Source organism: Pseudogymnoascus verrucosus, assembly GCF_001662655.1.
Source record: "Pseudogymnoascus verrucosus strain UAMH 10579 unplaced genomic scaffold scaffold_17, whole genome shotgun sequence".
Classification (NCBI taxonomy): Eukaryota; Fungi; Ascomycota; class Leotiomycetes; order Thelebolales; family Thelebolaceae; genus Pseudogymnoascus; species Pseudogymnoascus verrucosus.
This window is the reverse complement of record NW_017263668.1, coordinates 418,368-443,179: the sequence shown is the minus strand read 5'-3', so window position 1 is coordinate 443,179 and position 24,812 is coordinate 418,368. Positions and strand designations below refer to the sequence as shown.

The window sequence follows — 24,812 nt, the reverse complement described above, 5'->3', positions numbered from 1 at the left end:
CTCGGATTGTTGCCGAGGTCTCGCGATTTTGGCGCGCCTGCAGTAATCTCGCGCTCTGCAAGCTATTGCCTATGTTCATGGAGACTTCGCTACGTTCAACACAATCACCTGTCCTAGGCCGTACTGGCACTACTTGCCATCCCTTGCGACCGAGAGAATGCAGTTACGTTACGCGCAAGAAGAGTAAGTCAACAAACCTCACGTGAGCTCTGTTAGGAGGAGGCCACATCGATCAGATAATTCAGATGCTTGTATAGAACTCAACGCTAATGCTAGTTCTATATTTCAAATCATAGACTGTTTTCTAACTGCATTAACTCCGCAAGCTCAGAATTCATCGTCTCCAGATCCTTTTTTTCAGGAAGGGCACACGGTCTCCTCGGGAGGCCGCCATAGCCATAATAGGCCTGCAGTCCCACCTTTACAGCGACAAACCCTCCCTTGATAGCAACCCAATCCCCTCTGGCAACAACATGCTGCATTCTTACTGCTTCGGCCGCCTTCCCGGCGTTTTGAAGCTGCAAGACCTTGAGGCATGCCTTTGGGGCAATATTTGCCAATCCTCCAATGATCCCATGACCACCCACAACCGCTGTCTGCAGCGTAAAGTCTGCCGAGCCGCCTAGAGTTAAAAAGGGGGCTGATGCGTCAGCAGCAACGCGAGCAAGTTTACCCGTATTTCCACAAGTCAGCTTCACGCCGACGATGTTCTTATGCTGCGACAAGGTAATAATTGCCTCGGAGTTGAGATCGAGCCCGCTACAGGCGCTGGGGAAGTTGTAGATGATAATCGGGATGGGTGATGCGTCTGCGACGTCTCTAAAGTGCTGAATGATCAACTCCTTAGTGAGGAGGCCACCGTAATAGCTGGGCGGAAGAACGAGCGTGAATTGGCCGCCTGATTCCGAGGCTTCTTTGCAAAGCTGTATTGTCTCGCGTGTTGATTGTGCGCCGCAGCCCACGATGAGTGGCATGTCTGAGCGGCCGACAGAGTTCATAGCCTCGCGGGTTGCGCTGTTGATTTGCATGCGCTCATTGTGGGAAAGATGGACTGCTTCGCCGTTGCTGCCATGTGTGACGAGACCAGTGACCCCCTCCTGCGAGAGCCGGATTGCATGTTTTCTTGTTGTGGCGAGGTCGATAGCTTCGGTATCTGGATCAAAGAATGCGACTGTTGGGACGTAGAAGCCAGGGATGAGTTTCACACCTGCGCTTTGCGGAAATTCCTGTGAGTGGCCGTTTGCCCGGCTCATGGAAGGCTCGAGAATTGATGGTGTCATGGTGCTTTGTTGGGAAGTAGTACTTGAAGATATCATGAAGGTTTTGAAGGCTAAAAACACCAGACCTGTCACAGAATTATGTTTCTCGTTGGTGGATGCAAAGTCGACAAATGATATTGGGCTCCTGCCAAGCGGTTTGTGGGCTCGTTACGAAGGTAGTGAGTGTTCTTTAAGAAAGTGGGCAGACACTCCTCAAATGCCCTCTAGTAGCCGCCCGACATTCCTCCCAGGTGAAGGATGGCAACCCACAGCTTCTTGACGGCCTAGCTATCTCACTCTTCAAAGTCGTCTGTTTGTCAATTGCCGCTGTTGAACCCCCACACTAATGAGATGTGAACTAGCATGAAATCAAGTGTCGCGTGTCGGTTTTGTGTAAGGGGGGGTTGGGGTTCTGGTGGGTTGTGGGAACGGCGGGCAACCAGAGTTTGGTCCCGTCGCCTTACCATGCCATTCATTCCCCGCGCTGCCCCCAAATTTAAGTCGGAAGCCACTCAACGACTATTGCCAACAGTCAACCCCGCGGGTCAGCGCCGGTACTGCAAACTCCCACTTTTAACTCTACTTTCCACTTCTGGCCTCCTGCTTCCTGCACCCCAAATTTAGTGCTGCGTAACCAAACTTTTTATGCCCCTCCGTATCGCGAGGCGTGCGGCAGGATGGTCTAGAAAACTGCGGATCTATCGAAGATCACGCGATCAGCTTGGGCTAGACGTGCAGAGAATATTGAATCATAGACGTACCTTCAAAGACGGGACTACGTTTTGGGTCTGCGGATTCCTCTCTACCCCAATACCCCCGAGGACTAGGATTTGAACCCCATAGGCTTGGCGAAAAATTGAGTTGAGCAATACACTTATCATTTTAATTACGACCGTGCCTTTTCCTAAATTTGAGGGGCGTGGGGTGGCTATTTGTGAATTTTCAGTTGTCTGTTGATGGAGTTGGGGGCAATTCGCTTCGGAGTAATTATTTCCGCGACGATTTCGTACTGGGCTCTGCGAGCGGGTCGCGTTGTCAAAATATATATATGTACAGATGTGTATAATCAGATAATTAGAAATTGCTAAGGATAATATCAAATAACGCATTGTTGATTGTAACTCCGTACCGTTCTCCCAGCTCCCAAGATAAATTTGAGGTCAGCATTATGGCTTGTAAGCGCACTATTTCTCACGCCTCACTCAACCCAACTAACCTCGCAACAGCAAAACACTTTCATAATGATCCCAATCACTTGGTCGTTGCTGCGCTAAGATCCCTCACAAAGATCAACCCTTCAGTAGCAGTTGATGAGAAGCACAAAATAGTCTACCTCAAAAAGCCAAAGAGCAACCAGGTTTCAGTCATATCGGGCGGGGGCAGCGGGCACGAACCAGCGTTCGCAGCATACGTCGGCCATGGGATGTTAAGCGGTGCCGTGGCGGGATCAATTTTTGCAAGCCCTTCTACAGTGCAGATTTACCAATGTCTAATGCGGCGCGTGGACAATACGCAGGGGGTCATGGTTATCGTCATGAATTATACCGGTGACGCATTGCATTTCGGCATGGCGGTTGAGAAATGTCGAGCGCAAGGTATTAAGATTGACATGTTGGTTGTGGGCGACGACGTAGGTGTTGGGAGAGCGAAAAGCGGTAGACTGGGGAGACGAGGTATTGCTGGCACAGTGCTAGTTCACAAGATTGCTTGTGCTTTAGCCGCAACCGGGTACGTGGTCTGTCTGTTCTTGGGAAGTGGTAATTGCTGACGAGATGGCATAAAGAGCCTCTCTAGACGCAGTTTCCAATGTTGCCAATCTTGTCTCCTCGAACCTTGTTACCGTCGGGGCTTCTCTTGCGCATGTTCACCTTCCCGGTCGCGCACTAGCTCGAGATGACTTCAACGCAGACGACGATATTGAGCTTGGGATGGGCATTCATAACGAAGAAGGATGCAGGCGCTTGAAAACTGGTCTCCCTGGCCTTGTCAAAGAGATGCTTGCCCAACTTTTAGATACAACCGATAAAGACCGCGCATACGTTGACATTAAGCCAGGGGAACCAACCGTGCTACTCATCAACAATCTGGGAGGCGTGAGTGGACTAGAATTCGGTTGTATAACTGATGAAGTTTGCTCTCAACTAAAAAATAGTTATTCCCTCCAGCCAGTCCGAATTTTAACTGGGACTTTCATGTCAAGCCTTAACGGCTTGGGATTTAGCGTTTCGCTTCTTAGATTGGTAGACACGGGTCTAGAGTCTCAAATTTCGATGCTGAAATTATTAGACGCGCCGGCACAGGCCACTGGCTGGTCAGCTGCTGTTCAACCAAGTACATGGGTTGATAAGGTAGAGGATAGACAGCAGCCAAATGAAGAGGCTATAGGAGAGTTTCAGTCTAGCAATCTGACCTGCTAGTACCCCCAAGACTCTTCTCGTATCATGACTCAACTGACTGGCAAGCAGTTAATACTAGTCGAGCAATTAAAGCGTTAGAGTCAGGCCTCGTCGGCTTAATCTCTGCTGAACCAGAAATCACAAAGTATGACACTATGGTCGGTGATGGCGACTGTGGACTCTGTCTGAAAGCCGGCGCAGAAGCTGTTCTCGCTCATATCAAGAAAGATAGAATGTCCAGCGACGTTGCCCAATTTGTCAGCCAGATTGCGTACATCGTGGAATCAAGTATGGATGGGACATCAGGGGCAATATACGCCATCTTTTTAAACTCCTTGGCATACAGTCTTTCCCTTCAAGAAACGCCTACACTAAGCCGAGTAACAGCTGAGGTGTGGTCAAATGCTCTAAAGGGTGCTCTTAAATCTCTAGGTAAATATACACCCGCCCAGCCTGGAGATCGTACCCTAGTGGATGCTTTGCAACCGTTTGTGGAGAAGATGGTTGAAACGCAGGATGTGGTAATGGCTGTGGCAGCAGCAAGGAAGGGATGCGAGAGCACGAGAGGGATGGAAGCCAGCTTAGGTCGCTCAGTGTACGTTGGTGGTGATGACTGGAAGAATTGTCCAGATCCTGGTGCTGCAGGTCTCGTGGAATTCTTGTCTGGGTTAATCAGTGGACTTTAGAAACATAAGACATCTCCAACCCAGAAGAATACTAGTAGCGAGGGTATGCGTCAATTATTAGCGTCGTATAATGCAGAGGGTTTAATTCCGCCCAGTAATCGTTTTCGGCACATGCTCTATCGGTATCCACTAACTATACTTGTACATTCCAACCTTGGAATGTATTGTCTTGGAAGACAATAACGGCCTCGTGTGAGTGGGGTACGTGGGGGTAAATCGCGTGGGGTCAACCACGCCCGCCACCTCCCCGCACTTGGGCTTGGGCTTGCATGGGTCCTTCTGGCTTGCTCCTGGCGGGTTAAACTCCAGGCTGCTGCTTAAGTTGCACACTTCAGCCAGCTTCGACTCAAAACTTTTTGAAACTCAGTAACATCTGAAATTTGATATTATAAGGATGAGCCAATCCCACATAACTTTCGACCATGAGGACAGCGCTTCGACATCGTCGAAACATTCCTCCTCTAGAAGACAGGCCCGCCGCCGGCGGTCCTCTAGAGTGTACCAATGCCTAGTAGAGGGTTGTAGCAAGGTTTACTCTCGAGCAGAGCATCTGTAAGAAACACTGGATTTCTAATTACTTGGAGACCTGCCCTGGTGCAAGATATACTCATACTTTTTGTGCAGAAGCCGTCATCAATTAAATCACGACCCAAAGGAGATTTTCAGATGCCATGTTCCAAATTGCTGCCGCAGTTTTGTTCGAGAGGACTTGCACAGTCGGCACGAGACTCGTCACATGAGTGAGTTTTTGCAGCAACACAGCGGCAGTTCGAAGACGCCATGTACCAACCACAGTGTAAGGTTTATAAACTTGCTTTAAATCCAGCCTGGTAATCTAATATCTGGCGCAGGGCTCGACACGATCCCCGGAGTTGATGGACTATACCTCCGATGTTACTTTAGATCCAGATTGTCCAGTCCAGATACGACCGCAATATCCTCCAAACGGGGCGCAGACAGGCTGTCACTATGTTAAATCAACAGCAATGCAGCAACCTGGACCCCAAGACACATCCGCTTTCATCGTTCATGAGGTACCTAATCCACTGCCAATAAATTCCAACCAATTAAACCAAAATATCACCCTATTCCAGCAAGAACAGCTTCCAGATATTGGAATCTGGAGAACCGGATTGCCAGCCCCAACAGCGATACCTCAGTTTAGTGGTGACAGATACTCTCGTTCGGTATTTACGATGCCTGATGATTTTATACAGTTTCTTTTCGACGGAAACCAACCAAACAACTCAAGGAATGGTGATAATTTAAGTACGGGGAGTTTTCCAAGGTGAGCTTGCCTTCGTGACATAGATGCAGCTTGTCTAAAGCTGTGCGTGCAGTGGATGGTTAACTGATATAAACAGCTGCATAAATACACAAAGCCAATTTTCCGAAAGCCCTAATCCTGATATTTTTAGCGAGAGCTATCTTCCTCAGTTTCCTTTAACTATAGGAACGGCATCCTATGAGACCAACCTCCCTTCAGCGGCCCTATCAAATGAGAAGAGCAAAGAAATTTTCAATCTGATACGAGATAGGCTTACTGGCAATAAGCATACTCCTGAGTTAAATTTCCAGAACAGCACCCTCCACAGAGATCCCTCCCAGGATTTGAATATTATGAGTCAAAACATGATGCAAGAATATATCAATAGTTATTGGATGAACTTCCACTCTCAGTTGCCAATCTGTAAGTATACCACTGTCAAAGAATATAAACCGAGAGTAACAAAACATGATTAGTGCACCGACCAACGTTCTCTCCAGACAAAACCCCTAATCTTCTCTTGGTTGCTATCATGATTATCGGCGCGTCTTGCTCCATGAAATCGGAGGATCATGCTCTGGCCAGGTCGGCAACTGAATTCTCGACAATTCTAGCGTGGTATTTGAGATGGGAGGTCTTCAGCAGCATGCATATACAGACAAACAATCTCTGGGTATTCCAAACACTGCTGCTCCTCGAGACATATGAGAAAACATGCTCTTCGAGGGCTCTCCATGAACGAGCACACATCCATCACGCCACGGCTATAACGTTAATGCGTCGAGGAAGCTTCCTAGTCGGAAGTTCTCCATTGGACACACCTCCAAACCAAGAAGAAAATGATCCCGAAAACCAGACGTCGAGGTCATCTTCAGATTTGTGGTGGGAGAAGTGGATAGAGAGGGAAGCTACCCGACGTGTTGCTTTCGCAGCTTTCATGATTGACTCTACTCATGCAGCAATGTTCGGGCATTCAATGATTATGGTTACGCATGAGATGCGCCTAGTATTGCCTTGTGATGACGCCTTATGGTCGGCAACGAGCGTTGACGAAGTACGTAAGGTTGAGACCATGCTTCGTTTAAATGGCGTTAAACCTCTGCCTTTCGTCGAGGGTCTACAAAGAACTTTAAATGACCAAGAGATCCATACCAATGCCTTTGGAAGATCAATTTTGCTATGTGGGTTGCTCAGTGTAAGCTGGCACATGAATCAACGGGAGATGCAGATTAGCTCTCTTGACGTGAAGTCGAACGGAGCAGACAGAGGTACCAAGTGGCGGAGATCCATCACAAGAGCGTTTGATCTGTGGAGAGGAACGTACGAACACACAACACAATCTATCTCAAACGATATGTCCAAATGGACCCAAGATGCCGACGCCCTCCTTGGGTCCAGGTCTGCTCTCTTCCATTTAGCTCAGTTAAGCGTTCATGCAAACATTCTGGAATGCCAGATAACCGCTGGAGCAAACCGGGTGCTAGGTCGAATTATGCGGAAGCAAGAAGTTGAGACTGCACGACGGCGAATCCAGAATGAGTGGGCGCCGACTATGGAAGCTCGTAAAGCCACGTTTTACGCCATTCGATTTTTATGCTCGGTTTTTTGCAAGTCGACAGAAAGCAATCAAGTCTGTGATCACAATTTCATTACTAACTATGCAACGAGTAATACCACACTGCCTATTCATCGATGGGTGCTTTATTATGCTGCTTTGGTAGTGTGGTGTTACAGTTACGTCGCTGATGGGCCTGCACATGTGCCAGCATCGCTGGGATCTACCATCGACGATCACATCCAAGATATGCAGCACTTTTTGAGATCGACTGAGAGGATCAAATCCCCAGAGGATGTAGCCTTCCACCGTCTTAATGGCTGCACAGGAATGCTAAAGGTGTTGTGCTATATCTTCCGCATGGGTACATGGGAGTTGCTACACGAGGGGGCGGATTTGTTAACTAATTGCATAAAGTTGATAAACAGCACGGAGTAAAAGGATTTATACTTGATAGATTACATATGATATCTGCTTGATAACAAATCCACACTACTTTTATTAGAATGAGAGCTATGCTATACTATTACAGGGCTCTAGAGGGGTACCCTTAGGCAGAGAACAGGGTAGACTAAACTATACATGGTTTGATATGTAATACTAACTATCAAACTATAATACACATAACGTTCATATATAGTAAACTATGCTACGGCAAGCGGGGCGCGGCTTTCAGCGTCCTGGCTCACATTGGTTTAGCGCCTCTACTTCGGGTGGATTAGATGAACTTTATTGTCTATGATTTCCAAGGTGATGCCAGCAGCATTAGTTACCGCGTTTAGCGTAAGTTCGGTGTAGTAGTCGTCTGAGGATTCCTTGCTTGTCGAGTTCATCTGCGTCGCCAGCGCGGCCTCCAATTCTTTCAGTGTTAAAGGTCTGCGGCCATACACAACCCATGCTAGAATGCACTGTACGCGGCGGTTTCACCATCCCTCCTACCACAAAAACACGAGCGAAATGCACATCGTCCACCTCCCCGCGCCAAAACAGCGAACACTCACCCTCTCTTGTGAGCGTCATCCAGCTCTTCCGCCTATGTAGCATACATCTGCTTTCAGCTGCCCTCCCTAGTCATCACCCTGTTTCCCTTGTAACTGTGATTTTCCTTACACCAACATTACCACCCTGGTCATCTCTTCACCGTATAACATTCTTAACGCAGGACAGCATCGGTTTTTTTTTCATTAGCGAACTGACAGCAGGAGCCTTTTCAACCGCTGCGCTTGTTGGTAACTATTAGAACTCTTCTCCGGTTTGATTCTTATAATACTGACTACAAGGCACTAGCCACGTTTTTCATCGTCGATCGCAAGGCCGACTTCAACGCGCATGTCGATGCTCCAGTGGAGGGTGAAGCCCAAATTCCAAATTATTTAGAAAAGGTTTAGATGAAACAGCTACTAGGATTTAGAGACGGCACCGGCGCCTAATGCAAATACCTATTCCCCTGCCACAGTATTTGTCTTGGGTACAAATAATGATTGAACACAGTGGTAAGAACTATTAAATGGTACGGCAAGGCTATGAGTTCAGATCATGAAATTTAAGATACGCCTTAGTGGTCTTCTTTGTCTAATATTATTGCTCTTATGGAGGTTTGTAACTAAATATCAACTGATCTCGTTCATGTGCCGTCATTGCTGATCAAATACCATCATAAGTTTCTCCTTGTATGGTAGATCTCATCATCTGCAATCCCAAGTTGGTCCTTCGAGTCTAGAGGATTGGATGACTACAAGTGAATCTCATCCTTATTGGAATTGACTTGAAATATGCGTAGTTTGGCTGTTGTGTCTTTCTTATCAATTCGGGCCGTCTGTAATACCCAATGAGTTCACGCATACAAATATAAACTATAATTAAACAATGCAGTGAGACCTGTAGTTGCAACTATAAATACCGCCTGTGCTTTGCATGATACTTTTTTGTCTGCATCGCGAACAAGAAATAATGGGCTCGCAATGCATAAATCCATGAAATAGACGTGTGAAATTAGATAAAGACGTTGTATCGTTTTCGCTGAGGAAGATCGATAACTTGGATCGTAAGTGATGGGGAGAGTTCTAACACATCTTTTAGGCCACGCACTACTTACATACTATCCTCTACGCCTGTTTATAGGTCTCTCCCTGCTTCACCTACTGCCAACCCCTATCGCTAGGAGCAAACTATATTAAACGAAGCATAAGTCCAAGGTTTGATGCATTTCATTACTTGCGCGAAAGCCCCCCCTTAATAACCAGGACAGTCAGTGGCGTAGATGGTATCTGGATCATTGCTAGCACCGGATTAAATTTGGTATCTCAGATGCAAGAACGTATTAAACTCTTGCATAAGATTCGGATTTTCAGCAAATAGTTCTGATATACAGCTGACGATATCACTTCACACGTTACATTTTTTAGTGATTCTATAATCTCTGCAAATATTCTGGTTCAAGTATATAATTCCTATCCTAAACCCGCTCTTTGGTATTGCTTAGCGTTGATTAAGACCCAATTCCTGCATGATTATATCTGCAGCTTTCTCACCAATAACTAAAGCTGTGTTGTTGGTGTTCGCCCCAACATTCTCGGGTGCAATACTCATGTCAGCAACCTTCAACCCCTTAACGCCATGGACGTCGAGATTAGGTTTGACAACACCCATTTCCTCCAGCGGAGCCATCTTGGCAGTTCCCAGCGAGTGCCAAGTAGTATTAACGTTCTCACGCAGCCATTCCTCAATTGCTTTGTCATCTTCGGCTGAGTATTTCAGGTCGCACACATCATTAAGGGGGCCGTTTGTCTCCACACAAGCGGCATTAGACCCAGCTGGAAATCGTGGGTGGCCGAGGGCCAGTTCGCCCCTATACATCTTAGTGCGACGCATGATCTCACGTTGCTTCTTATACGCCCAAATCTGTTTCTTCAGGTCGATATCGTGTGGGTCGGTAAAGAAGCCGACATCGAAATCAAGTCGATCACTATGGTCGGACCCAGTAATGTGCATATGGCCTCGAGAATAAGGGTAGGCTGTGTAGTTTCCGATAGTGACGTATTGTCCAGCCGGAACCGAGCTTGGGTCACCAAGAAAACTTCTACTGGTTAGCATATCTAGTATCTGGATATTGTCAAACTCGAACCCTTACCATGAGACTAGACCCATAAGCATGAGTGGCTTGTTTGGAGCATTCTTGAAATCTCGGTCCCAGGCAGCCTGAAACTCAGGACCTAGAGCTGAAACCTCATCATCGGTGGGCCGGACCTTGGACGAAATGTCAATTGAATTCCAGCCCATAATCTTGTCGTTCTTCGCAATGAGCTCTGCTGCATCTGCCCGACCGCTAAGTATCCCATCAATAGTCTCGTCGGCCGCTAGATTTGTCCTGTATGGATATAGTACCAAATGGTGATCTTGATAGTCATTACCTACGCCAGGGAGATCTACAACAACAGGGACACCTGCGCGTTCTAGAACCTCTGCGTTACCCACACCAGACCGCTCCAACACAGCCGGAGTCCCACAAGCTCCGCAAGAGATAACGACCAGCTTCCGGGCCTTCACTGTTTGCTTTGGGTGCTTGGTGAGGCTTATGCCGGCCGCCTGGAAGTCTGGGTTAGGTGTGTATTCAACTCCCACTGCTCGACCTGAGTCGTCAACCACGGCCCGTACAACTTTAGCCTCCACAAGCACGTGAAGGTTGGGGTAGGCGTTGCTATCCTGAAGCTTAGGGTGAAGGTACGTATGAGCGGTGTCTTGACGTTTGCCGTCTGGCGAGACGTAACGCAGCCACCGCTCGACACCATTGTTGGCATCGAGGTTCTGCAGATCCTTTATCTCAGGGTATCCAACCTTTTGTGCAGCATCAATAAAGTCGGTTTCCGGCCGCGAAGCACGGTAGGTGCTATTAGATACGTGGATTGGACCATCAAATCCATGATGCTCTTTCTCGCCAGGGCCGTGATATGTTTCCAGCTACTAGGTTGTTAGCGAGTACTCGTCAAGTAAAATCAAATATATTGACTCAAGAAGCCGGACCTTTTTCATGAATGGCAACAGTTCGTCTGCTGACCACCCAGCGGTTTTCCACGAGTCGAAGTCAGAGCGCTGAGCTCGAGTGTACATCATAAAGTTGATAGATGATCCACCGCCGAGGATACCTCCGGAGGGAACGATGGGCTCCCGATCCGCCAGTTGCTTTGCCTTATTACCCTTGTAGAATATGGCTGTCGTGCTATTGGGCGCGAGATTTTGTAGAAACAAGGCCGGGTAGATAACGCTTGCCACATTGTAATTGTTGGCACCACCCTCGATGACTAGGATGGACAGGTTCGGATCCGCTTCAGCCAGTCTTGCGGCAATAATACAACTAGCCGTTCCACCTAGAATTTGCGATGAGCTTCACGCAAACCGGACGACTGGGAAAGGGTAGATATTTTCTCACCTCCGGCAATGATCACATCCACCTCATCGATACCCTCTGCTAGCTTGGTGTGCAAACCCATTGTGAATTCAGCTGGAGCGACAGATGTCTATACAAAATAAGATGTTCGAGCTATAAAATCAGATTTCTCTATATTCAGTCGAGAATAGGCCCCTAGCTTTATAGTTCTCCAAAGGGTCGCGGCTGTACCCCGCACCGTGTGGGGTTGGCCCATTGCCATAACACAAGCCAAGACTTGGCTGTTATTCGCCTCGAATTCCAACTATGGATTCGGACGGTAGCAAATGCTGCAGTTGGGCTCCAAAGTTCAAAACAGCTTGCGTGGGTCCGGTGTGATTTCTATCCACTTGGGCACGGCGGAGTATGGCGATCTCTCGCTCATAGACCGAGAGACCCTTAGAGTTCCTGTCGAGTGAAACCGGATGTACTTTGTAGCACTAACCGGAAGTTTCACCGGTTCCTGAAGTTCGTTGCATGTAAGTTACGGCTGGGATTTGCATATTTCTGAAATATTCAATGACTTTTGTTCCTTACCAAATGAAGATGTCTCTACTTTTCTTCACATTTTCCCTCCGCATTATTAAAGCTAAGCTCAAGTACATCCAACTAAATATATCTAAGTTTAATTGGGAAATACATAAGTATACCTAGATAAGAATGAGTGCTCCGGAAGTGCTCGTATAATGTCTACGGAGCAACGCAGCGAGAACGGTCTTTATTCTATATCAATCTCTTATACGTGGGGCAAGCTGGAGTTAGGAGTCAAACATCCTTCGTATCCCTAAATCAAATATGCAGATGCCCCTGCAACGAAGTGTACTGAATATAAATAACATGCAGGAGGTGCAAGGTTGGCATCTGCACCAATCGGTCATCCCTTTCTAATACGTTATGCGTATTGCGAAGCCTAAGGACCCCTGTATTTTGTTCGGAATTATGTTATGAACTGCGGTGAACATTCTTAGTGACCCAACCTATTTTCGGAATGTGTCCGGTGGCGTCTCCACTATCGGCAAGTTACTAGCCTCCGCCACTATGTCTGCTAGAGTCCTTAGCGGCTCGATCTCAACTGCCACTTTGCTTCATTTTGACATCTCAACATAGGGGCCAATGAAAGCCGAGGTACAGTTAAAAACTAGTTACAACGATGCATCACTTTAGTATTGTTATAACCAGTAATAGACAGGAGTTTCCGTACTCCGTTACAAACAGGTATATCGCTTTATATGTGGTCGTTATAAGAGGGGTTTGACTGCAGGTCGCCATTAGAGTAGAGGATATAGATCTATGAAAGTACACGCCGTCTATAACAAAGTTTATTAGAAATATATATATTGTTCTTATAGTAATGCATACAAGACTGTGGGATAATTCAGGAATGGGCGGCACAGACAGCTGAGTCGACCAACAGCTTCCAGTACACGCTCAAAACTGATCTTGTTGATGATCATTCTTTAATTTGCGAGTGGACGACTGCGAACTTTTGTCTTCATCATTTTCCTCGTCGCGCCGCCTCGAAATCACTTTGGTCTGGACCATCTTTGTGATTCCATGTCCTGAATACCGCTTCTGGGCCCCTTCTGGCGATGTTTCGATATAATTTCTATTGATAGGGAAAGGGTCCGTTGGTTGCTGCCGGTTGTTACTTTTTGCTTGTTCTTTGGCGGTTTCCTCCCTATTTTGCCTCGAGCGTAATTCTGTACCGTCCGCATAAGAAGGGTGGTCGTTTGATGCCCGGACGACCTTGACAATAAGGTCGGCGATGTTCATCTCGATATGAAGCTTGAGCATATAGACCAGCGGGTGGAATTGGACGTAGCTAGATGGGAATCAGCACATACATAAATGGGCGACGTGGTTCTTGTGCGACGTACATAATACCGTTGGGAATCGACATGCTACCAATGAGGATAATCTGGGTGCATTAGCTTTAGCCATAGTCGTTCGTACCACGAGTTGATACAAAGCTGCACTTACATCCAAGCTCATCGACACGCCAACCATAAACATGTTGAACTTAAACAGCGGCATATACTTGGTAAGGCCGCAGGCGATCAATTTGGTTCGAACCAAATATATGAAATAAAAGTTGAGGGCCGCATCGACGAATAGAAAAAGGACCTTTTCAATCCTGTCCCAGATCTCGTTAACGTAGACAAAAGTGGTGGAAATCTGTAATCGAGCCGGAATCCAGATGCAGAACACGCTGATATTGATTAGACCCAGAATAATAGCCACAGACCATCTAATCTTTGCAGCCATGCGACGGTCGACCATCAAAAGAGCGATTCGATTGACAATGATTCCGCATATACACTGGATCTGAATTACCCAGAGGCACACTAGAGTCCCAGTTAACAGGGCACCAAGGGATAGAGTGATCGGGTATCCTCACAAAACGCAAAATAAACCCAGAAGCTATTCCGCAGTACAAGTCAATAACATATTCACTTTGGCCAAACCACCTCATCTTGCATACCTTGCTCGGACGATTCCTCGGATGAAGAGCCAGGACAAAACTCCAATAACTGTGGAGGAAGTCCATTCCGCCCACACCATGACGGCATAGGGCTGAATTCGACGAGACCGTTTCCATAGTGTCGTAGTTTGTTGGAACGCTTTAGCACCAGCGAACAGTCCAGACGCCAGCGTAAATCCCCAGATAATGCTTGCGATCAAGAGGTCATCTAGAGTTGGAACGGCCTCTTTATACCATGATGGGATGAGGAATCCAGCCATTGCATAGAAGCGAAGATAGTCGTGGTTTTTGCAAGATGTCGGCGAATCACTCTAATGAGAAAAGAGAACAAGTTAAGCAAAAGTGAATTGAGGTTAATAAGTAAGATTTTAAAATCAGATATTGAAGTCGTCCTCGATCGCATGGGTTATCCTATTCGAGAACAACCTAGTTATGGGGCCCTATATTGTTAGTAACTGTTAATATCCTCTTCTAGGCCTGAAACGGATTCCCTACCATCTTTTTTTGCTGGTTGGTTGAGAGCATTACAGGATCGACGATCGTTATTCTATATCTACATAGAACCTGTGAAATGTAACATTATCATGTCTCTCTGGAAACTAGTTCGTGCGACGGAATATAGTCCCGCCTGGATGTATGGGGTGCGGTGACAGGGCAGTGTCTCAGGAAAGGGGCCGGGTAGCTAGTGAGGTCGGATAGCTAGGGTGGTGCACTGTTCACAGGCCAGTGGATACAATCACCAACAATTCTCGAGAATTGCCCAGCTACCTCAACCCAGACCACCGTACTGTAATAGAAGCAACCTTGGTTAACCCAATCATAGCCTAGCATACACGCCAATCTGGGCGCCGTGTCAACCTCCCCGATTGGGTTATTATCGGCATGTCATTCTCGGCAGCCTAGGAGCATGCGTCAGCTCGGCAGCGTGTGGTGTGCATTCGACGGCGAAGGATCTGCAATACTGTGGTGTGCATTCGACGGCGAAGGATCTGTAATTATACGTGTTACTATCGCTTCTTTGTCTATTTTCTCTTGCTTTTTATAGGATTTCATTAATTCCCCTTTGGAGGGGACAGCCTGCCTACATCTGGTGTCACTGTGTTGAAGGAACTGCTGTGATTGAAACAGCGTATCTCTTCTTCTTTGACAACATGTCTTTAACCAATCACTGTCAACCACACCCCTGACCGACTATTGGTAGTTTTTGCCCAAGGCTTAGCTCAGCCCCTCTCTAACCCATACTGTAGTCCATGTCCGCCCTCAAACAAATACTCCGATCCCTGCCTGTCTAATGCAGAACCAACGGCCTCTACCAAGGATCAAGTACTAGGCCAATATCCGTCCAACCCCATCTGGTAAACTCCGGACAATGTATTCGATATTGCCTCCTCTCTTCCGCGCCTTTGTATACATGGTTAGAAAATACATCCAGCTATTGATGACATATATATTCTAGGCTCGGCAAGCGCAGTCTTATAGAATGCTTAAGTTAGATGTAATCAGTTGATTGACATGGAGTGAGTTACTATTGGCGTAGTGCAATCTATAGCCTCAATGTATTATCGTTGTCGAAGCCTGTAGTGGTGATCAGGTCTGTTGTGCCAACCTCGAATATGAGGATTCAGCGCTTCACGGTGCCGGAGTTTGCACTGTGTTCGATCCAGACCCACCGGCCCGATGCCGAAACGCTGGCTAAACCTGCAATAAAGCCGAAAATGACTGTTGTGATAGTGTCTTCGACTGCGAGGACGCCCTAGTGGATGCAGACATCGATAGATTGATTAATAAAGCTAATCGCTAGCTCCCTATAGACTCCCTCAGTGAGGAATCGAAGCTTGAACAGTTTGAGGACTGCCTCTGATGCGATATGCTTTCTCGCAATCATGAATCCGGCGTCTCTCCCCTGGAACACCGGTCTCGATGCTGCTGCATATCCCGGGTTTCTGGAAGTCGGAGCTCTGTAAGCCTTTAAATACCAATATACTTGAGAACACATCACATACGACCATAGACTCAAGAGAATTGGGCATCCCGTCCGCTCTGCCATACACAAGCTTGAGATCGGTGGATTAGTAGTTGGGTGGGTGACCACCAGCGAATACCCACTGTTGTATGTTTTTTATTATTTTTGGCATTTAATATGTTAAATTTTAGCCCCCGACCAATATAATCCAGTGTTCCCCAAATAGTATTCGAATAGTATTCGGGGTTTGCCCGAATACTCGTAATCTGAGAGTATTCGGCGAATACTCGTACGAATACTCGCCGAATAGTATTTGAGTATTCGCCGAATACTATAGTATATAGTAATGAAATATGATAATTGTCTACTCTACTTTACTCCTCATCCTCGTCGCCTATAACCCCCCAATCCCGTAGGCAGAGTAGATATCGAAGAGTTGAAGGTAATAACCTGTTCCTTTTCTTTGTGACTATATCACCGCCGACACTAAATATACGCTCTAACGCTGCCGATGAGGCCGGAATTGCTAAATAGTCCCGTGCGATCCGTGATATAACTAGATACTAATACTGCTTTGCCTGCTAATACTTGAGGATATTAGTATTACGGTCGACCCCATTCTCTTTAAACCATCGTCGCCACTTAACTTCCTCAATAGAAGGCCCACGATGCTGATACATCTCGTCGTTAGAATCAAGTTCTCTTAGGATCGCTAGCTGCTCTATTTTAGTAGCAATAGTAGCTTTAATAGCAGCAACCTATATATCGTTCTCACAGTCTTTATACTAGTTATAGCAAGCTGCAAACTATGCTCTTACTCTATCTCGTTTTATAGCGTCTATACTATCTAGCATATAAAATTCGTATATACTTAGGTTGAATCTTAGGTCGTAGATAGTAGCAATTAACGAGTGGCTTGAGCCTTGATTTGTTGCAAGGTTATAATAAGTATCAAGCTTATTATATGCTGCTTTACAAGCTGCGCTAATTGTAGCTATTGTTAATAGAGCGTTTTGCATCGCCTTAAGCTTATTTAAAAGCTGTAGATAGTGTGGAATATAGACGTTTAACGTTAGATAACTATTAGCTTGAACTTGCTCTGCTAGTTTAACGAATATCTTAAAGAACGCCCTTAGTCCGTGTAACACTTGCCATTCTATTGACGTAATAATAATATTACATATACTTAAATCTATCGTTTGCGAAGCACATAAAGCATTAATCGGCTGCTTAAGCTTCAAAGCGTTCTCGAGCATATGATATGTTAAGTTCCATCGTATAGGCATGTCGAGGGACATTGAAACCACCTAAATACCTATAGCAAATGCTTATACTTTTAATGCATCTTTCTACGCTTAACGGTTCTAAAAGACATAGATATGCTAGCGTAGTTTTATAAGAACTATTGCCACTTCTTCTCGATTAGAAACAAAGCCTTAAGTATAAGCTAAGCCTTGCTTAAGCCTATATGATTCTATTTGTTCTAATGGTACAGCTTTTAACATAGTTAAAGCTGCTTGAACTACAAGGTTTATAATATGTACTATGCATTAGACGTCGCCTTCCTTTACTATAAAGCTCCATAGTTGCTATATAGAAACAACACTTGTGCATGCTGCTATTTCAAACTCTGCAAGCATTGCTATATTGTTCGATGCGTTATCTCTAGTAATAGTAAAGACTCTATATGTAATACTAAAGTCATTAGTAACAGCTTAAAGCTGCTCTACAAGATATTCACTAGAATGAATAGGCTCCTTTAGATGTACAATATCAAGAACACAGTGCTAGTAAACCCATTCATTATTTATCTAATAGACAGTTATTACAGCGTGCTCTGCGCCATTCATTGCAGACTATGTATTAGTTGTAAGTAATAACCATCCGCCCTTTGCTACATGAGCCTAGAGTTCGATTTGTAGCTTCATATGGTAGTTGTAGAATGTCTTATGTAAATCGCGCATTAAGGAGCTCGTTGGTATAGCTAACGTCAATGGACTAAGCTAGTGAATAAGCTGACGAAACGAAGGCCGATTAACTAGACTCATTAGTAAGTTATTAGATACAATAAATGTAAGTAATAACTCTCTATATCGAGAGGTAGGAACTAAGCTAGATCCTCCTACTTAAGGAGTAAAGAATGCTTGGGTGTTTCGGGCAGTTCTCATATTTAGAGCGCCCTGCGAATCCTATGAACTCTAACTCTATGAACTCTGAGCACGCTGTGGCAATGAAGATCCTGGTTTTATAGCTTCGTATAATAAAGGATGCATGCTCTCAACATGCCTCTATAAATTACTTGTGATATTCCATGTCAAAAGCTTTGGCTTTGGCCTATAATTACAGCCATCTTACATGTAGACAATCTTTATTGTTGTAGGGCTAGTGCTTAACAATGTTCTACTAAATACATTCTTTAAGAACAACGGTGACTGAGTATTTGGGAGTTGTGGTTGTATTTGTAGTAATGGTAGAGCTATCAACGGCGAAGACTCTAGAAAAAGGGGTAGTAGGCGCTGTATATCCTCATCTTCGTCACTTAGAATCGCTAATAGCTCGGAGTCGCTCATTCTAGTGGAAATATCAAGTAATATAGTATCTACAGATCTATTTCTACGGATCTATCTATGAGGGCGGGGTAAAATCTTCGTAGCTTAGCATCTTGGCGCTAAGGACTCGAGGGCCCGAATACTATTCGAGATCTGGGCAAATACTCGCCGAATACTCCAAATATGGCCCGAATACTGCTCATCGCCGAATACTATTCGAAAACCACAAATACTCTTACTATTTTGGGGAACACTGATATAATCTAGTTCTATGGTTCATACATAGTCCACGTATGATTGAAATAAAATGGCACATGGGCGTTTCTACCCCACATACATAAAAAATGCCTTTCGCCCTAAAGCAAAACTGAGGAAGCGTGGAATTGCCGTTGATGAAAATGGAAAACTAGACGATGAGATCTCGGTCATATCTTCAGAGGTAAGTCAACCCACTCCCACTGCAGCACAAAATCATCAGTTCTCAAAAACCATACTCACATCCTCCCAGCAAAACCGCAAATACAACCGCTTCACCAACACCAACAAGCGCATCTCTAATAAAGGCTGACACGCCGAGTAAGCTTTTTTCCCCATTCCCCATTCCCCATCCCCCCCCCCAAGTATAACCTTCTCACAAATCCCCTCCTCCTACGCCATCCTCCAAATCCACACCACCCCCCCCCACCGGCACCAGCGACGACACCCTCTAGGCCTCCAGCTACGAAGCATATGACCGTCTCTCCCCTCCCATCCAGAAACTCGCCGAGTCCCTTACAGCCACCCACCACCAACCTAATTTCGTCTCCATCAGCAAAGAGCACAGTCTCGACCTCATCAACTCCAACCGCGGATCCCCCCTCAACACCGGTCTAGACTTCCAAGCCACCCACCCCGTCATCCGCACGAACCCCATAACATGATAAAAACCCCTCTTGGCCGCCGGCGGCCAACTAAAAAACGGGTGGATCAACGACCTCACCGATCGCGAGAGCGAGGTGCTGAAGGCGTATTTCTTAGAGGTGGTAGCGGGGAATCACGATCTGCAAGTCCGGTTCAAGTTGGGGAAGGGGGATGTGGCGATTTGGGATAATAGGTCGGTGTTTTATACGGCGACGGATGATTATGAGGGGAGGAGGGTTGTGGGGATTGGGTAGAAGCCTTATTACGACCCTAGGAGTGTGAGTAGATGGGGGGCGCTTGCGTTGCTTGGTTAGTTCGTGTCAAGTTGAATATTTGACGGGGATATGATTTAAGATTTTTTGGTTTATTATAGTTTTAGTTTTGCATATAGTGGGTGGTTTTAATGGGTTTAATTGCATACGAAGTCTAGCAATACCTGGTAGATATGAGAACGTACGGTATCGGATGTAAAGTCCCTAATACCCCCAACTCCTACACAAAGGAAAAGAGCAACCAACAACGGATCGCTCCTTCCCTCCTCCAACCCTCACACAAAGGGAACGAGCGACTAAACCAACAATTAGTCGTTCCTTCCCTCCTTGTAGATCCTCGGACGGGCATACATAAAGGGAAAGAGCGACTAAACCAACGACAGCGCTCCTTCCCTCCTTTTAGAAGCTCCATACAACCTAACCCTAGATACTCGGCCCGCCCGACGACAAAGACGAAGGCAAGGACTACGATGAAGACGGCGACGGCGACGACAAAAGAAAAATGAGAATAAGGGTACAGGTGACGTTACAGTCTAGACCATGGACCCTGAGCATGCGGTTTCTCTCGTCAGCTGACCTAGCTCGCTGATGTTGCTTCTGGTGGGGTGGTTAGAGTAGTATCATCAGCTGTCAGACGATACTCCTCTAAAAAGAGGGAAGGAACGACCCATCGTTGGTTAGTTGCTCCTTCCCCTTCTGTGAGCTCCGCAAAGACTCCGAGCGGGCTGAGAAATGATGCTTAGTCCATCCCATCCATCCAGCACAAACCCTGAGTAGTAGTCAGCACATGCCCTGCCTCCCAGCGATTTCAACACCAGTAAGCGGTGAGAATCCCAACCCCATCCCAACCTCATCCCATCCCATCCCATCCCATCCCAGTCAACACCGGCAATACGGCTCATAAAAACGTGGGGACCCGCGGACCCGACCAGCCGGAAAGTCGAGTCGAGGCCAAAGAAGAAAGTTGGGCGTCGTTGTTGGTGATCGATCGGGCGCGGGAGGGAAGGGAGGCGTCATGCACAGCCACAGGTGGGCGTCGTCATCGTCATCGGGTGGGTTTGTTCTGGGTTGTTGTTAGTGTGGGGAGTGGAGTTAGTGGGGGGGGATGGGGTCAGGAACGCTTGGGGGATGGGGACAGGTGGTTAAGGTATGGGTAGTGGTGGTGGTTTAGTGTCAGGTGGTGCGTTAATATACTACTCACCTACTCACTTTATGAGTCCTATCACCTTAAGTAATTTGTTATGAGTTTATTAGATTAATGAGGGATTAGGAGGGAATGGCGGCGGTGATGGCGGTGGGATCGAGATTTGGACGGGTAGGGCTGATTTATAGTGAGGGTACAGTACTGTAGTGTACGGGGTCGTGGTGTCCATGTCGGCGAGGACGAGATATTGGTTTCTGTATTGATGACTGCTTCATGACTATGAATATTGCATATACTGTCAGACTGACTGTGCAGTATATATATTAGAGAGTATAATAGAGAGTATAATAGAAGCAATATAGAGAACAGTGCGAACAGTATAAACAGACAATCTTATACGCGTATACACACTATTTGATACTTCCGACCGTCCCGTTACCAATCCACTAACTGGTCTGCCTACCTGCACCTAAAAACCTACTGCCACCACCCGTGCGTGCCGTCTGTACCGTCCCCCAAGACCCGTCATACCCTCCCACCGGCGTGTCCGTGCTACGGCCAAGAACACTACAAATACACCTCAAATACACCAAATATCCCTCATTGTACCCCACTGACAGCAGTCTGTATTGCCCGTTACGGCTACACCAACTCCACCGTATTGTTACCGTACAGCAGTACAAGGACGCGTGCATCTCTAACCCCGGCCAACCCCCCCAGCCAAGATCAACAACCACCACCGCCACCACCGACTACTAATCTACTACCACCAACAAATCTCAGCTCACGTCAAACTAGACACTTTACTCTACTCTACTCTACTCTACTCTACTACTACAATCTTTAACTGAATCACCAACGATCCTTACAACATACTCACGAATCCGATATATAAACCAACTCCATCGCATCACCACTACACACAGACAGAACATACAAACCACACAAGCGACGCCGCGGCGGGAGCTACAGCCACCAGTACCCGAACACTGCGGGGCAGCGAGCGAGCGAGCGAGCGAGCGCACATCTCCAGGCGACAACAAAGGGTCTCTCCCCCACCAACGGCCACCATGGAGACCAACACAGGATTACGCCGGAAGGACACCACGAAAGGCGCACCTCTGCGCGTCCTCTCTCTAGGTAACTCCCTCCTCCTCCCTTCACCCTTCCATCCCCGCGCCTTTGCGCCTCTGCCTGGACTGCGCTAACTTCTTCTTCTTCTCCCCAGATGGCGGCGGCGTGCGCGGCTACAGCGTCTTCATCATCCTGCAAGAGCTCATGCACCGGACCTTTGTCGAGATCGAAGGACGCGCCCCGAAGCGCTCTGAGATCCCAAAACCATGCGATCACTTCGACCTGATCGTCGGCACGGGCACGGGCGGACTAATCGCGATAATGCTCGGTCGCCTGCGTCTCGACCTCGAGACATGCAAAGAAGTCTACGTGCGGATGACGCGCAAGGTCTTCGAGACCGACAAGACCATCGCGGGGATCCCGTACCGGAGCACGCTGTTCAAGGCGAGTAAGCTTGAAGAAGCGATCCGCGAGTGCGTGAGGGAGCATACGGTGTTTCAGAGCGAGGGGAATGATGGGGAGGCGTTTGAGGATGTGCAGAGTCCTGTTGGGTATCCGTTGGGTAGGGGGGATAGTGGGAGGAGCGAGGGGGTGAAGAGGCATCATAGTAATGCGAGTATTATGAGCTTTTCGGCGAGGGGGCCGAGGAGCACGTATGGGGATAGGAAGTGGTCCACTTCGGCGAGGTATGGGGATGCAAATGCGCTGCTTTATGATATGAGGGAGAATCGCACGAAGACGTAAGTCCCCTATCCAATCCATCATCATCTTTCTGTCACACTCCCACTATCCCCCCTTCAACCAACCCACCTCCATTCTCACAAACCCCAACTAACACCCCTTAGCGCCGTAACAGCAGTCTACCAAAACACCCCCAAAGGCGCCCCCCCCGCCCTCCTCCGCTCCTACGACTCCCGCAAAGAACCCGCCCCCGAATTCAACTGCACGATCTGGCAAGCCGGGCGCGCCACCTCCGCGACCGGATTAGCCTTCAAACCCATCCAAATCGGGCAGTCGGTATTCATCGACGAAGTCCACGGGCGCTTCAACCCTGCCCCGATCGCGCTGGACGAGGTGACGCTGAATGAATACCCTGGGAGGCCGGTGGGGACGTTTATTTCTATAGGTACCGGGAAGAGGCCCTCGAACACAGATGCGAATAGTCACCTCTGGTACGACGATTTCCTCGGCGACTTCGCCGAGGCGCGACGCAGATTAATTTCCAAGATCGAAGGGTGCGAGACGACGCATCTTTCCATGCCCGCCCTCCTCGCTGCCAGGAACATCGAGATAGACTCCTACATCCGCCTCAATGTCGAGGTTGGCGTCGGGGATTTCGGGATGAATGAGTGGGGACGTCTGGCGGATATCTCGACGTCCACGAGACGGTATCTCGCGAGGCCGGATGTACAGGCTATGTCACTCAATGCCGCCACGCGATTAGCACGCATCTTTCTCACGCGTTTGCGTGGTCGTGATCCGGCGCCGCCGCCACCACTTGTCCCGCCACCCAGGGACCCGAGGAGGATGACTTTGCAGAATGTACCGGAGACGCCGTACCCCTCTTTCGCGGCCGAGTTACCCGCTGAGGTACCACCTGGGTCTGCAGTGCCCGCAGCGCGGCCAAGTTCGCGACGCAGCTACGATCTCGGCGCTGAATCCCTCGGTGTACCCTCCCCCATCCGGGGTAGTCCGAGGACAAGCGATGATGGACGTCCTGTGTCTGCTTTGTCTACTACACCTACTAGCGCTACTGCCGGCGGGGGCGGTTGGGGAGGAGGAGGAGATAGGTTGACATCCCATGCCCCAACGCCGGCGCAGTACTGGACTGCGGGGGGACGGGATAAGATCGCTATCGTGGAGGGGGATGAGGAGCAGGGCAATGGGGGGATGGAACCGCCGCCGTTGCCGCCGAAGACGCCGATTATGGGGGTGCGGGAGCATAGGAGGGTGCCCAGCTCGGTGTCGACGCTAGGGCCGCCGTATCCGTTGGATGATGGACCGCCGCCGGTGGTTAATATGGCGAGGAAGCCGGAGTGGAATGGGAGGTAGGGGGGGGTTCTTGTTCGTTATATTTATTTTTCGGTTTGGTGGGGGTTTGAGGGGTGGAGAGGGGCGGGGAAGGGGGGAGACTGGTTGTTTGGTTGTTTAGTTGTTTAGTTGGTTGGAATACCCGGTTGCAGGCGTTTTTGGAGCGTTTTCTGTGCGGGAGGGCCTTGATTGAACTGGGTGTGGGGGGCGGGGGGTAGATGACTCTATCCCGATGCTGGATATTGGATCGGATCGAACACGGATACCGGGATCTGTGTACCGACCGGTCGTTTAAACTTCAAATCAAAAAACCACAAAACTACATTTCACGAGCTGGACACGGATACAGGCATGGACATGGACATGGACACGGAAACAGGCATGGATAAGGACACGGGCATGGACATGGACACGGATACAGGCATAGGCATAGGCGTGGATGGGATAGAAACCAGGATTTTCTTTCATTTATGCGACTGTTAACCAGGGCGTTTGTGGTGTGGTTCAACGGGCTTGGGGGTGAAGGCGTTACATGCAGATAGGGATCATCTATGGGGAGGGAGGAAGGGGTATGTGATGATGTTATGATGTAGGTTGCCGCGGTCGTTGCCACGGGTGGGGGGGTTGTGTGGACGGGGTGGGGGTGGGTGTGGGTGTTATGTAGGTTAGGTAGAGAAACGGATTATTGCATATAGCTACCTACTTTGCTGTGATTTCCGGTGGTTATGTTTCGTAGGCGCGCGTCTGTGCTAGCTTTGGCGGGGGGCGTGGTGGTGGGGGAGGGGACGGGTGGATGTTAGACTAGTATCAT

The 24,812-nt window shown here is 47.8% G+C and overlaps 6 protein-coding genes across 6 annotated transcripts; 3 read left to right on the top strand and 3 right to left on the bottom strand.

Annotated features, from left to right (window-relative positions):
• Positions 1-290: 290 nt before the first annotated feature.
• VE01_04406 (uncharacterized protein) lies at positions 291-1,890 on the bottom strand (the record flags this gene model as incomplete). The annotated part of the gene is made up of 1 exon (XM_018273880.2): positions 291-1,890. The coding sequence occupies exon 1, from the start codon at positions 1,314-1,316 to the stop codon at positions 291-293; it is 1,026 nt and encodes a 341-aa protein (XP_018131195.2). The 5' UTR covers positions 1,317-1,890.
• Positions 1,891-2,354: 464 nt separating this feature from the next.
• On the top strand, positions 2,355-4,401 carry VE01_04405 (uncharacterized protein). Its single transcript, XM_059463614.1, has 4 exons — positions 2,355-2,434; positions 2,486-2,987; positions 3,043-3,671; positions 3,725-4,401. The coding sequence occupies exons 1-4, from the start codon at positions 2,428-2,430 to the stop codon at positions 4,339-4,341; spliced, it is 1,755 nt and encodes a 584-aa protein (XP_059319761.1). The 5' UTR covers positions 2,355-2,427; the 3' UTR covers positions 4,342-4,401.
• Positions 4,402-4,669: 268 nt separating this feature from the next.
• On the top strand, positions 4,670-7,728 carry VE01_04404 (uncharacterized protein). Its single transcript, XM_018273878.2, has 5 exons — positions 4,670-4,893; positions 4,966-5,137; positions 5,193-5,629; positions 5,706-6,031; positions 6,085-7,728. Exons 1-5 carry the CDS (start codon positions 4,736-4,738, stop codon positions 7,599-7,601), a joined length of 2,610 nt encoding a protein of 869 aa, XP_018131193.2. The 5' UTR covers positions 4,670-4,735; the 3' UTR covers positions 7,602-7,728.
• A 1,899-nt stretch (positions 7,729-9,627) lies between these two features.
• VE01_04403 (uncharacterized protein) lies at positions 9,628-11,702 on the bottom strand. Its single transcript, XM_018273877.2, has 4 exons — positions 11,590-11,702; positions 11,184-11,527; positions 10,294-11,120; positions 9,628-10,239 (listed from the first exon to the last, which is right to left on the bottom strand). The coding sequence occupies exons 1-4, from the start codon at positions 11,648-11,650 to the stop codon at positions 9,642-9,644; spliced, it is 1,830 nt and encodes a 609-aa protein (XP_018131197.1). The 5' UTR covers positions 11,651-11,702; the 3' UTR covers positions 9,628-9,641.
• A 1,312-nt stretch (positions 11,703-13,014) lies between these two features.
• On the bottom strand, positions 13,015-14,411 carry VE01_04402 (uncharacterized protein; the record flags this gene model as incomplete). The annotated part of the gene is made up of 5 exons (XM_018273876.2): positions 14,069-14,411; positions 13,985-14,007; positions 13,567-13,931; positions 13,464-13,504; positions 13,015-13,408 (listed from the first exon to the last, which is right to left on the bottom strand). Exons 1-5 carry the CDS (start codon positions 14,326-14,328, stop codon positions 13,015-13,017), a joined length of 1,083 nt encoding a protein of 360 aa, XP_018131198.1. The 5' UTR covers positions 14,329-14,411.
• A 7,146-nt stretch (positions 14,412-21,557) lies between these two features.
• On the top strand, positions 21,558-24,022 carry VE01_04401 (uncharacterized protein; the record flags this gene model as incomplete). Its single annotated transcript, XM_018273875.2, has 3 exons — positions 21,558-22,036; positions 22,125-22,710; positions 22,816-24,022. The coding sequence occupies exons 1-3, from the start codon at positions 21,967-21,969 to the stop codon at positions 24,020-24,022; spliced, it is 1,863 nt and encodes a 620-aa protein (XP_018131196.1). The 5' UTR covers positions 21,558-21,966.
• Positions 24,023-24,812: the final 790 nt, after the last annotated feature.

Bases quoted from the DNA above. Each gene is read 5' to 3' on its own strand.
- VE01_04405 (XM_059463614.1), top strand. The intron at 2,988-3,042 runs GTACGTGGTCTG...GATGGCATAAAG, and splicing joins TGTGCTTTAGCCGCAACCGG to AGCCTCTCTAGACGCAGTTT. The intron at 3,672-3,724 runs GCTAGTACCCCC...ACTGGCAAGCAG, and splicing joins TCAGTCTAGCAATCTGACCT to TTAATACTAGTCGAGCAATT.
- VE01_04404 (XM_018273878.2), top strand. From the start codon at position 4,736: ATGAGCCAATCCCACATAACTTTCGACCATGAGGACAGCGCTTCGACA. The intron at 4,894-4,965 runs GTAAGAAACACT...CTTTTTGTGCAG, and splicing joins TACTCTCGAGCAGAGCATCT to AAGCCGTCATCAATTAAATC. The intron at 5,138-5,192 runs GTAAGGTTTATA...TATCTGGCGCAG, and splicing joins CGCCATGTACCAACCACAGT to GGCTCGACACGATCCCCGGA.
- VE01_04403 (XM_018273877.2), bottom strand. From the start codon at position 11,650: ATGGGTTTGCACACCAAGCTAGCAGAGGGTATCGATGAGGTGGATGTG. The intron at 11,528-11,589 runs GTGAGAAAATAT...CGCAAATTCTAG, and splicing joins GGATGTGATCATTGCCGGAG to GTGGAACGGCTAGTTGTATT. The intron at 10,240-10,293 runs GTAAGGGTTCGA...AACCAGTAGAAG, and splicing joins CTTATGGGTCTAGTCTCATG to TTTTCTTGGTGACCCAAGCT.